This window comes from Mustela nigripes, chromosome 4 (assembly GCF_022355385.1).
Source record: "Mustela nigripes isolate SB6536 chromosome 4, MUSNIG.SB6536, whole genome shotgun sequence".
NCBI classification, from domain to species: domain Eukaryota; kingdom Metazoa; phylum Chordata; class Mammalia; order Carnivora; family Mustelidae; genus Mustela; species Mustela nigripes.
In genome coordinates, this window is record NC_081560.1 from 158,912,635 (window position 1) to 158,926,231 (window position 13,597).

Here is a 13,597-nt window from a genome sequence, read left to right on the forward strand (position 1 = left end):
ACACTGCCTATGACAGGAAAAGAGAACCTTCGCAGATGACTGGCCTGAAGGACAAAGTGGTCAGGACACAAAAGCAGAATGCATGTAGTATACATTGGAGACACTCCCAGAAGCACCGAGCCCTGGAGAACAGGTGACACCATACTACAGGGCACTAAAAGACCTCTTCTTCATAAAATGGAGTATTATTTAGCTAAAAGAAAAGAAATCTTGCCATTTGCAACAACATGGAAGGAGCTAGAGTATAATGCTAAGTGAAATAAGTCAGTCAAAGAAAGAAAAATACCGTATGATTTCCCTCACATGTGGAATTTAAGAATCAAAACAGATGAGCAAAGGAAAAAAAAAAGAGAAAGACAAACTAAAAGACAGACTCTTAACTATAGAGAACTGATAGTTACCAGCAGGGAGGTGGGGGGTGGTGCGGGGATGGTGAAACAGGTGATGCAGATTAGAAGTGCACTTATGATGAACACAGGGTGATTAAAATAAAAAGTTAAAAAAAAAAAAAAAAGAAAAAGCAAACATAATTCTCATTGGGAGAAACTTTTTTTCTCCTTATAGGATTCCAGGTGTTTAAAAAAAACATTTGAATAATTACCAACTTCCCTATTAAGGAATTAATCTTATTTACTTTTAAACTACCTATTAAAAGGTACAGGTGCTAGGCTGCAAGATACCTAATTAATAAAAAATATCTATCTTGTTTTATGACACTGACAGAAAAAAAAGAGGATATGGTACAGCAAAGAGACAATATGCTATAGTCCAAAAGAGTTGGATTGTCTGGGTTTACATCTTAGCTGCACCACTTAATGGCTTTATAATACTGGACGAGGTATTTAATGTTCTTGTGCCTCAGCTTCCTCATATGTAATGTAGAGAAAATACAATACCTATTTCTTTGGATTAAGAAGTTTGAATGGGATAATACGCACAAAGTATTTAGAATAGTACCTGGTACACAGTATCCTAGGGGTTAGCAAATGAGGGCCTGCTGCCTTTTTTATGTTTTATTGGAAAACAACCACAATCACAATTCATGTATGGCTCTTTCCCCACTGGCAAAGTATTATGAAGAGAAAAGAGAAAGGGGACCCTTTGGAGCCCTAAGCTTTCCTCCAGTTTCCTAAACATAACTGTTCTTTTGGCTAAAAATAATTTTTCTTCACTGCCTTTCTGAAATCTTTCATATTCATGGGCTAATTTTCTATGGTTTTAATAAATGATTTCATTTTCTATTCAATTTACTATAATGGTTAAAAGCTCAGTTTTAGAATCATGCAGACCCAACAGAAGCTCTACCATTCATTAATTAGCTCTGTGGCCTTGAAAAGTCTCTTAACTTCTCAGTCTACTTTCTTTTTATGTATAAAAACCTCGTCTAATAGGTTGTTGTATTATGAGAGATAATTCAGATGAACTGTTGTTCAATGCCTGGTTAACTTTGTCTATTTTTATCACTTATTTGAATTAGGCAATTTTGTAGTTTAAATGCAACTAGGGGCTCAAATATTTGAAAATACTCTGATTAAAATCCAAAAAAATAACCTCCCTCCCCAGTTTAGAAAAAAAATAAAACGTTCAAAATGACTCTGTTTTATTCTACTTTTAAGCCCATTTATGTTAAGATTGCCTGCCATCTAACATATATGTTGGGATGCCCACTGAAGCACAGAAAATTTGTACAGCAATAGTTTCTCAACTTTTCCTTCCACTCATTAATCTATTCAACAAATAATTATTAAGCAACTACTTACTGGGCTTGGCACTCTGCTGAAGATACAAGATGATTATTAAAATAGTGTCTATTATCAGGAAAGTTATAATCTTACAGGGGGTAAGAAATATAATAAACAAACATAGTATGTCCTACTAGTTAAAGATTGTATAGAGGTTTTGCATCAATGTGTTTTTATATTCTCGCCCGACATACATTTTCCTGCTGATAGGCTGGATTAAACACTGGAATTACTCAGGATTTGGTGCTAAGCCTCCTTCTCTTACTCTACCTGCTAGCACAGGGAGATCACACATGCAAGCAGTAAGACAGATGGATCCTAACTTCCTGAAAACACGAAGCTCCAAGACCATCTACTTGGACTTCTATGCAGAAGAAAAATAAACTTCTAGCTCATTTAAGTCAGTTACTTAGGAGTGCTTCAGTCCTTGCAGCAGGTTCTAATCCTAACTGATTCAACAATCCAACCAATTTCTCAATGATGAAAGGGAAGAAGTAGTAAAGAAGGGAACAAGTGTGTGGGACAGAGGCTGGAATTCACTAAAAATGCCCCAAGTAATAGGCACTGAGCAAGGAGCTGATTAACTACAAGTGAATAAAACACTGTCTTTGTATAAATAAAATTATGAGAAAATGCATCCTAGCAAGGAAATCAAAGGCACTATTCTTAACTCAAACATGGTGTGCCAAAAAAAATAGTTATCTTTCCCTTAGAAAAGATACCCCTCATATATATGGGGTAAGAGGCATATGGGAAATCTTTGTACCCTCCCCTCAATTTTGCTGTGAACTTAAAAACTACCCCTAAAAACCGGGCCTTAAAAAAAAATAAAAAAAAAAAACCTGCCTCACTCCACATTTCCTATTTCTGATTTCTTACTTAGATTTACCCTCACATCTAACTACTCATCATGTTCTAATAGAAAAATGTAATTTGTTTCAAGATTATCCTCTTTAAAGTATGATTTCCAATAATATATGTTTTTCAAATGGAGAATATAAATACTTATTGTTTTATGTGTACTTCCTCCCCTCAACTAAATTATAGGGATTTTTTTTTGAAGGGCAGTCACGTTTTAATTCACAATACCCTGCCCAGTCCTTAATAAATACTGAACAGCAATCAACAAATAAGCTAGCATGGAATAAGCTGCTTTATTAGGTTCCTAGAAAGATGTGTATTTCATACTTGACTTGCAGTGTAGTAACTTCAAGTAACTCCAATTGCTGTGGTGCCTTTTGGATTTGTTGTGATCAATAACTAGTATAGAGAGGAGAGATAGCTCTTAAGAAATCAAGGAAGTCTTTGGGATGGGTTTGTAAACAAGGTTGTAAATCTGGACACTCTTATCTATAAGAATACTGTGAAGCAACCCATATATTAAAAGTACTACGGAAAAAAAATATGAAACAAATCATGGTTTGAGATTTAATTAATTAAATGAAAAAGAAATTCTTATAATAAATAAATCTAAAAAAACTTTTTAAATAGATTCTGTCTTAATACAAATGTACACTATCCAAAACATAGATTTATGCAACATTCCCTCCCCCATTTCAAACTGAAATCATCTGTTCCAGGTTACTTTCTCTAGCTGTGAATGTGAAATTTGAGATAGAAATAAAAATCACTTTACTATCAACTAAAGTAACTAATGTAAAGCAGGAATGGAAATCTGCCATTACAAAATAGCACTGATAAGAGTTAATTCTACTAGCCCAGACATTGGTATAAAAGAAGATGTACATCTGCCTCTTTATAGATGGTAATTTATTTGAAAAAAAAAAAAAAAAGCCTATCAATTTCAAACATCATCTGTGAAACAAGACATCATTCTGCAGTGTCAAATCATTCATTATAATCAGTAGAGGCTCTAGGCCAGAGTTAGGATGAAACAGGATCCAGTAGCCACTTGTTTAATTTCAGACTATTCATGCCTCAGCTCACAAAGCACCCTTGAATAAGGCGCCCTTTGTAAATTTCATAGTTGCAGAAGTTAAACTGTTCAAATGACACTTCATAGATGCAGGGCAACCTAGCTCATTTAGCACCTTTAAAAGAATAATATGGGGTGTGATAGTATAATTAAAAAGTAATATGGTACTTAAATAAGAACTTTCTATAAATATTTGGAAGGCATACCTTATTTTCTTTGTATCTACTGAGATCTGCTATGCAGTATTCCTTGAATAATTTATCATAGTATTTCTTTGCAAGTTTCTTTTCCCTAGATTCATAAAAGAACATAAATCTTTTACATTTATAAATTAAACCATAGTTTTCCAGGTGAAAGCAATGTCAAATAACACATATGATATAAATATTAATGTTTTAAAAGAGGCCTATTACTTACATGTGCATAGAATACCTGAATATTAACTATTAATAGTGGCTCTCTCAGAGAGGGAAACAGGAAGATTGACAGTCAGAGGAGAGGAGCCTTATTCCTTTTCACGTTTTGCAATGTTTACATTTTTAAAACCACTTTCAGGTATTACTTTTTCCCAAAATATTTTTAAAAATTTTTAAAAACCATTTAACAGGACAACAAAGAATACAGTAAAAGTGTAATATATTTTCTTTTCAAGACTAAGTCAAGCAATGAGAAGTCAGTTAAAACTGCTAAAAATGACCAAAGGAATCAAATCAGATTCAATACTAGGCATGTTTTTATGTCCTCCATTCAGAACTCCTCCATGCCGGGGCTGAATGTAAGACATGGAAACAGCAGGAGAGACGGGACTAAAGCAATTCATGCATTACATCTCAGACAGCAAAAATTACCAATTCATGTCCATTTCATCCTCCTCATTCCATAAGAATCTATGATTTTCTCGTATAACATCCATGTCTGTCTTGTCATTTTCCCTGGAAAATAAAACTATTCCAATTACACATAAACACAAAATTAGTCAAATTTAGGAGGTTAAACAGTTCTGTGAGATTTTTTTTAGCACTTGAGAAAAAATACATGAAGATAAAGATAGTTTTATGTGTGAATGTATATATACTTCTAAAAACAATTTCCATATTGGGGCACCTGGGTGGCTAGGTCAGTTAAACATCTGCCTTCTGCTCAAATCATAGTCCCAGAGTCCTGGGATTGAGCCATGCATCAGGCTCCCTGCTTCTTCTCCTCCCTGCTCCTTCTCTCTCTCCCTCTCTCTCTCACTATGTCTCAAATCAAATAAATAAATCTTAAAAAAAGAAAAAAAATTCCGTATTGTCTAGAATGCTGCTCCAGAAGCAAGTTAAATGGATAAGGCATCCATTTACCTATTGTGCTGGCTTCAATTATATGGATGATGCTAAATCACCAAAGCCAGGAGGAGGAACCTGAATAAACTTGAATAAACACTAAGTGGATAGGGAAAAATAATGAAAGCAAGTTTTATCTAAAAAAGTCAATAACCCCATTTTCATCACATTTAAAAACTGTGTAAAGAGTTTTCTATACCTCATTTTACTATAGCTTCCTAGAGAGACTAAGAGCAGAAGAGAATGGGGGGAGGGAATGATATTTTAAGATGCTAACAGTTTGGGGAAAGAACAAGGGATTGTTGGGGAAAACAGACTAAATTGAGAGGGGGAGATAAATCTGGGGTAGATGAGATCATACAAAGTTTTTAAGGCTCTACCAAACTCAGAAAATTATTAAGTCTGGGGGAAAAACCACACACACAACCAAGAGGCTCTGATAGAGAGCCTCAAATATAGGAAGGAGTTGGTTTTTTTCCTCTTTGCCCTACCTTTTTTTAAAAACCAATCCCAAACACTGAGGCCTAAAAAAATAAATTATTTCAAAGATCCTTGTTCAAAAATTTTTAAAAAATTTACTGCATAATCAAGCACATGAGTATTCGTCACATAACCTGTTATCACCAAGTGCAGATCTGGCTTAGCACGCTACCTGAGGCCAAATGCCAGAGAAATGGGGTTCATGATGAGATACTTAGCAAGAAGTTATGGATAGCCTCTCCACTTCAGGATATTATATGGAAACTGGAATGGAAAGCTGGAGAGAAGGACAGAATCTGAAGACACAGTAGCTGTGAGTCTTTAAAGACCTCCATACTTTCCTCCTGTTCTATGTGAACTTCATGACACTTACCCCAATCGCCTGAAATCTTCTTTTTTGCCACCATAGTATAAAATATAGTCATTTACAAATTTTGTGTGCCTTTGATACTGAAATGCAAAAAATTAAGGATTTGATTTGCTTAGGAGTTGTTCTATGTCTATGATAAATGAGTAAAGTAAAGAAAAACAGTATAAATCTACTTAGTTTTTTTAATATGCAAAACCTACTATATAAGCTTATGAATTAAAAAAAATATATCTAAAAGGGGGCACCTGGCTCAATCAGTTGAACATCCAATTCCTGATTTCAGTTCAGATCACAATCTCAGTGTCCTGGGACTGAGACCCATGTGGGGCTCCACGCCCAGTGCAAAGTTTGCTTGTCTCCCTCTCTTGCTTTGCCCCTCCCCCCACTCACATGCTCTCTCTTTCACTGAAATAAATAAATCTTTTAAAAAATATATCTGGGGCGCCTGGGTGGCTCAGTGGGTTAAAGCCTCTGCCTTCAGCTCAGGTCATGATCTCAGGGTCCTGGGATCGAGCCCCACATCGGGCTCTCTGCTCAGCAGGGAACCTGCTTCCCTTCCTCTCTCTCTGCCTGCCTCTCTGCCTACCTGTGATCTCTGTCTGTCAAATAAATAAATAAAATCATTAAAATAAATAAATAAATAAATAAAAATAAAAAATGTATCTGAAAGGGTAAATATTAACTGTTAAGAGTCAATACTGTAGAGCAGAGGGGCTTTCACCTTCTACTTAATACTGTTCCTATTGTTTTTAACATTTTTCAAGCATATACTACTCCTGTGATAAAATATAGTTCTACCTGGGGAGAAAGAGAGCTTCTTATTCTATTGCTGAAATACACACAGACTCACACCAATATTCACTTTAATCATAATATGAAAAGTTATAATGTCTAAAATTTAAAGGAGTATAATTTGGGACGCCCGGGTGGCTCAGTTGGTTAAGCTGTTGCCTTCAGCTCAGGTCATGATCCCAGCGTCCTTGCTCAGCGGGGAGCCTGCTTCTCTCTCTGCCTCTGCCTGCCACTCTGTATGCTTGTGCTCTCTCTCTCTAACTCTGACAAATAAATAAATAAATAAAATCTTTAAAAAATAAATAAATAAAGGAGTATAATTTACCTTTTATTACCTTAACATATAATTTAATTATTCCAGTAATGATAAAGCCTCTAAAATAGAAGATACAACTTTTATAGTATTAAATCCTAACATTAGGCTTTCAAAAACCTATGAATATAAGAACTCAGATGTTCTTTTTTAATACTTTCTTTTAATATTTAAGAATTCAGTCATGTTTATTTTTAATGCAATATAACAAGATATATGAGCATCTTAGTTTTTGTTTTGAAAAGCTCAACAGTATTCTCTCCAGAGCTGGACATGCAAATAACAGAACTGACCTCATCCACAGTACTGCCTGACTATACCCTACTATATCAAAGATAAATAATGACTTAATTCATCACAGTACGTTCTAACAGAATATTGAACCATAATATGATACTTCCAAGACTGGCAACAAACCAGTTAACCTTTCAGAAAAGGAAAAAAGAGAAAAGCTAGATATCTAGAGATTTGCATCCTTTCTAGCTCTTAGTCTATCTCTAACTGGTCATGTGACCATGGCAAGTCACTTCAGTCTTTTAGATTAACAAATTCTTTCTGTCAATTGTCAATATGCAGGCAATATGGCACCTGTCACAACAGCTTAGCTCTGTCATTTTAGCATGAAAAGTAGGCACAGATAGCACCTCAATGAATAAGCACAGTTACGTGCCAATAAAGCTTTATTTATAAAAACAGGGGCTGAATGGGACCTTGCTTCCAGGAAACTAGAGTAGACAAAGATGTACTTCTCCCTGTTCTTCTCACTAAGAACTAAAAACCTTGGAAATTGTATCTAAAACAAATATACAAAGATCCTGAGAGGTGAGGAGATGAAGGCATAATAGCTAGGGAGCTCAAGACCCATGGTTACACATGGTGGTTAGCTCCCCAGGTTTTCTTTTTGACTCATAAATTCAGACTTGAAAATGAAGATGCTGACAAGCTGAAAATGCCAACAAGCACAGATAAGAAAAGTCCCAACAAAGCCTGCTCTCTCTAACTGAATAATCAAGACAGAGGGCACCCCAACAAGACAGGTAACTTAGAGACAATACCTACGCTACTCCAGCGAAAAATTCTAGAAATAACCATGGCCCCACCTCCACCCATGTCAAAAAAGGGGACCTACACTTTCACCCTCATCAGTCTGTAACTAGATACCCCAATACCCCCAAATGAGTGGTGTCATAGAAGGCACAATAGATGTTGAAATGCCAAAGGAACAAGTGACAGATGAGATCCACGGGAAAGTTAAGCTATTGAGTTAGAAGATAAGAAGAATAAATTGGTGGTAAGAGAATTCCTGTAAGTTAAAGCAAAGGATTAGGAAATGGTAACAAAGTAAAACAGATGTCAATAGGTAGGGGATGTATCTAACTGCCATTGTCCCCTTCTCTTAATCCTGACTATAGTAATAAATACCAGAAACACGTCAGGTCTTGTTCGTCTTCTCTTTCATTCTCCAATATTCCCAACAGTAATATGGATGGCCAGTGGCAGCAGTCAGTGTAAAGAGCCACAGCCTTACCAAAAAGCTGAGATGAGACGGGGCTATAATAGAGAAGCAAGATATAGCTTAACGACAGCCCCAAGTCACACCTGAAAGATGAATGAGGCCTGAGGACAGACCACAAACACATCTACTTCTAGATACAAGTTTTACAAAGAGTTTAAACAGCCAAGAACCAGGTAGTAAGAGAATAAGAGTTATTATGAGACTAAAGGTAAGACCAGTATTAAAATGAGAAATGTTGACAGCTTGGCAAAAATAAGTTGGAAAAATATCTGCAGGTTCATGGACTTTGTAAACCTATTCATAGATCATTAGTAATATGTTTTATTATTTTTGTTTCTGAGTCCTCCTTATGTATTAAAAAAAGAAAATTGTACTCAAAAGTATAAATGTCAAGACTGCATATCAATAAACAGTTACCTTTAAAAATGTAATATAGGTCTACCTGACTTCACAAGATTTTATGAAATAAAAAAGTAGATTTTAAAATATTTTATTAGTTAGAAAAATCTAGAGATATAAAAAGGATACAGCATCCATAGCTATAAGGTGAAATCTTCTATTTCTTGCTTCTTCCCTGTAAAAAGATAAATTTTAAGCAAATTCAAATGTCTATATTCTAATTAACAGAATTAAATCCCCAAGTCCCTGAGTTTATAAAACATCTTAAACTGAAAAAAAGCAATTTACACTGACGTACATACCTATCCAGCAATTCTGCTGCAACTTGTTTATGGGCCACTTTTCCATGTTTTTCTTTCTGAAATGGCTTTTTGAGCAGTAAATCATCTTCAACTGTCCTGGTTTGTGAAGAAGAAAAATTATGAAAAGAGCACATTTTTCCTCAAAGGATGTTTCCTGTTTCTTCATATTTTCATAACAGGAACATGGTTTTAAAAATTCAAGTCTTAACTTAAAGAAGACTCACTGATCTTTAATGAGATTTTTTTTTTTAAGATTTATTTATTTATTTGACAAAGAGAGATCACAAGTAGACAGAGAGGCAGAGAGAGAGAGAGAGAAGCAGGCTCCCTGCTGAGCAGAGAGCAGGATGCGGGACTCGATCCCAGGACCCCGATATCATGACCTGAGCCAAAGGCAGCGGCTTAACCCACTGAGCCACCCAGACGCCCCTAATGAGACATTTTATGTCTCCTTAAGTAGCTTACTTACTATCTTAACTTTATTATTTATAAAATGGAGAAAGTGAAACTAACAAATGAATGGATTCTGGTGTCAGATCACCCACGTTCTGGTATCCAAACCTGGGCTCTGCCACGCACTATCTTAACCTTAAGTAAATTTAAGTTACTTAATCTATTTGTGCATAAAGTAGAGATAATGAAGCTTTTGGTAATCAATAATATAAAAAAATAAAGGTGGATTATAAGTGAGATGGACTATAGATAATCAGCCCTAGTTCTGAAGATAGGTAGAACCCTAGAGTAGAAACTATCAACTAGATTTGCTCCAATTCTAGTCTGACAATGTAATATTTTGAATGAAAAATCTTGAAAATGTAAAGAATCATACAATATAATTTATTGTCACTATTTCTGTTCTTTTGGTCATCCATGAAGACTGAGTACCCAACAAAAATGTTCAGTCCCATTTAGTATACCCAATATATTGCTCTCGGTGTGAAATAATAAAGCAATTTTTCTAAGTTTGGTTCATATGAATCAGTTAACCACTCCTAAGTTAAAAGATAAAATCAGTTTCTAAACACTAAAAGCTGAAAACAATGTCCCTTCACACAGCAACATCAAGGTGCGACCTCCTTATAAGGCCCAGGCTTTATTTGCTGACAGTTCTTGTCCCTTCTAATTCAATAAAAATTTCCATGAGCTCCTTCCTTTGAGCACTTAGTCTGCTCATTTACAAAACCATAAAAATGCACCAAATGACAATCTCACTCTCCATGTTAACCTCACTTTGAAGTCACATACTTGCAAAGGGACCACCAACCAAGCCCCCTCTCTTCACTCTGACGTTTGCAAGTAAAATCCTTAATAGCTGAATGAAAAATAGATGCAAGAGAGAAATCCAAGAGTTTTCACTGATTCCCTTTCTCCCCCACTTCCCTTCCCATAAATCCCTTCACAGCATAAACACTATTTTCTTATTTTTCACCTAAATGTTCTCAAATTCTCAAGTCAATTCATTCTAGTTTAATAAACGAAAATTCATTCAGTAGAGCACTGTTGTCTTCACATGCAAACACAATCCAAAAACTTTCAGTATTATTTATTTATACCTCATTGCAATCTAAAAAGGATATGAAACACAGATCAATAAAAAATTACTTACCTTTTTTTCCTTTTGTTAGATTCTCCACCATGTTCATCATCACTAAAATCAGAGTCATAGCCTCCATGACCATGCATCTGCAAAGGAGTATAAAGTCAGTTACTTAGAACTTAAGTCGCCCATAGTTCGGGAAACAGAATAGTTCAAAAATAAGTTATCTTTAAAAGCCATAATAATTGTAAAGGATCATGGTGGGTATATCACCGTTCATGGGCCATCCAGCCATCTAAAACTTTCACTCACTTTGAAATAACAGTCTAAACTTTCAGAAATGAATCAACACTTTACACCTTAATTACCAGGAGGCTACTCTCTGACATTCTCATTGAAAATGAAATCTAGAAGTTGCTGTGTGATTGCACACAAGGTTCAGCAATGCTTCACTTCTGACTCGGAGTACTAACAGTTGCTGTGTTTTTATCAACTTTGTCCCAGATGTTATGGCAGGTCCTTAACAAACACTGCTTCCACATCCGCAAGTTAGGAACTATGATCTCCATTTTACAGATGAAGAAATCAATGACAAACAAAGTTAAGTAAATCAACTATAGAGCAAATAAACAGCTAAACTGAACTACTCGATTCTTAAGCTCATGATTTCAACTACTCTAAACTGCCTTTGGAATATGTTAACATGATTATATTCTATTGGATTCACTGTATTTGTGAACAGTCACTATCAAGTCATTAAAACTTTCCTATCTTTTTTTTTTCAACATATGTTGAGATTTCCTTTTTCTTTTAAACCTAGTTTCCACAAAGTAAACAACCTTGCTCTTTGGCCTAGTTAATTTTATCTTGTTCCAGCTCATATTTTTAACTGAAATCCCTAGAAATACTGAAAGAGCTCAGTTGTCACTTGGTTGTGTTCGAAGCCTCTGGCTTCAGCATTATATTGAATTTGGGACACACGTTAATGGGGGAATCAGAGGATGATCTGACTTTTCATGTCATACTCAAATCACATGGCTACAAGAAACTAGTCCCGGTCAAACGAGCTATCAAAACTTTTAAACTGTAATATTTACAAGAGCAGCAGGAAAATGAGAAAAGAACTCCCTAAAGTTTAAAGCACTGGACCTAAGACAAGGTACGACAGCCCTAGTCCTGGCTACCCTGAATAAAGTCTGTGAACTTTTTCAAACTTGGATGTGCGGGTGTACACCCTCTTCCCTGTCCCCCAGAATTCTAGAGAGGAATGTCCTAGCCCAGGTTAGAGATAAAGGTTAGAAGGCCACAGCTCCAACTCTATCCTCCCTTACATCTGTCAACACCTGCAGATCTCACACCCTTTATCATGTCAACTCCTTGCTCCGGCTGTCTTATCCCATCTGTTGAAGCCATACCAGCTTCTCACCCTTTATGTCATTTTCTTTCCATCTTGATGGGAGTCAACCATTGTGTGGAGCTTAGAGAAATACTCTGGCATCGGCCTACCAGAGTACAAATCCTGGCTCTGAAATTTTCATGCCTTCCGTTGTGCGTGTTCCTTAACCTGAGCCTCAGTTGCCCCTTCTACATAATGAGGCTAATAAGAGTACCGGTCTCATAGGACTGGACGTTAAATAAGCTACAGCATATAAAGAGTTTTAGAACAGAGTCCAGTACGGGAAAATCCTGTAAATGCTGACTACCACTAAAGTCATGTTGTTCCCATAACGCGCGACACCACCTCCTATCCTTGCTCCCCCCCGCCCTTTTTCTCTGGCATCTTCCTTCATCCCATACCCATCAAAAATCAGGGACTGCACTAAGAAGCTCTCACTCACTTCGGGCTACGAATCGACTGACAAGGGCCGAGAGAAATTCGAGAAGAGACGCCGGGTGTCTCTAGAACCTACCAAAAAAAAAAAAAAAAAAAAAGTAATCAACTAAAGAGGAACAACTTTGGAGGTCCTTCTCCCCAACCCCCGTTACACTCAAGGTCCTTATCACACACCCCTTCCCTCCTCCCTGCTCTGTCAAGTGCGCCCTGCAGAGTCCTCTCCCTTTTTCCCGGAGGCTGCAGCGACGACCCCGGCCTCAGTGAGCCGCTGCAGGGCCCGTCCGGTTCGCCCCGACCGCGCAGCCTCGCCACAGAGACAGCCGCCGTAACCCGCTCCCCGCCTCTTCCTACGGATCCCGACTGGGCGCTGCTTCCGGTCTGGCTCGGCCGCGTGTCACATTTAAATAACACCGTACTCGGGCGCGGCGACCTTGTGCTACTGCCAGAACCAGCCCCGGGAAACAAAGGCGACGGAGAACAGGTCCGGGAGGGGAAGCAGAGGCTTCCTGCTATCTCAAGTCGCAGCCCTCAATTTTTTCCTTCCCTTCGGGAGCCCGTCATCTACTGTCGTGTGGCACTGCTCACACTACGCCCACGCCCGTCGTTTGAAAATGTTTTGTTTTAGAAAAAACCCCGCCTGAATATCACCTGCCGTCCTCTTTCTAGTAACCTTAGTAACGCCTCTTCGGAGCATCCTCCTTGTGTGTCTCTGATCTGCCTCTCCTCCCCCACTCCATAAAACAGTTCTCATAATTAGAACAAAAATAACTTTCCATCGTTTCACCGCCCACACAATAGATACTATTCCAAATGCAGTGCTGGTGGCAGAAGAGCTCATGGAATATGGGAGGAAAGGAAGAAGAGGGAATAGGAGATTTCACAGGGTCGCAGATTGTCTGCAGACAGCCATCTGGCACATGTGAAAACGGATCCAAAAGACTTCTTTAAAAAAAAAGAAGAAGAAGAAAGGGGGAAAAAGTAAGCAGGAAATTTTAATTATTTGAGCTCCACTAGATTCTCCCTGTGTTGTACCTTTTCTATGTTATGATGCCTC

The 13,597-nt window shown here is 37.2% G+C and overlaps 1 protein-coding gene across 1 annotated transcript in view; it reads right to left on the bottom strand.

The window, feature by feature from the left end:
- LOC132016634 (protein FRA10AC1) overlaps positions 1 to 12,903 on the bottom strand; it is a 34,123-nt gene extending 21,220 nt beyond the window's left edge. The window contains exons 1-8 of the mRNA XM_059398153.1: positions 12,718 to 12,903; positions 12,548 to 12,615; positions 10,779 to 10,855; positions 9,173 to 9,268; positions 9,000 to 9,045; positions 5,854 to 5,930; positions 4,527 to 4,610; positions 3,885 to 3,969 (exon numbers count right to left, since the gene is read on the bottom strand). Of these exons, the coding sequence (XP_059254136.1) occupies positions 3,885 to 3,969; positions 4,527 to 4,610; positions 5,854 to 5,930; positions 9,000 to 9,045; positions 9,173 to 9,268; positions 10,779 to 10,855 (465 nt within the window). The 5' untranslated portion in view covers positions 12,548 to 12,615; positions 12,718 to 12,903. The remainder of the gene's footprint in view (positions 1 to 3,884; positions 3,970 to 4,526; positions 4,611 to 5,853; positions 5,931 to 8,999; positions 9,046 to 9,172; positions 9,269 to 10,778; positions 10,856 to 12,547; positions 12,616 to 12,717) is intronic.
- Between the last annotated feature and the right edge of the window lie 694 nt (positions 12,904 to 13,597).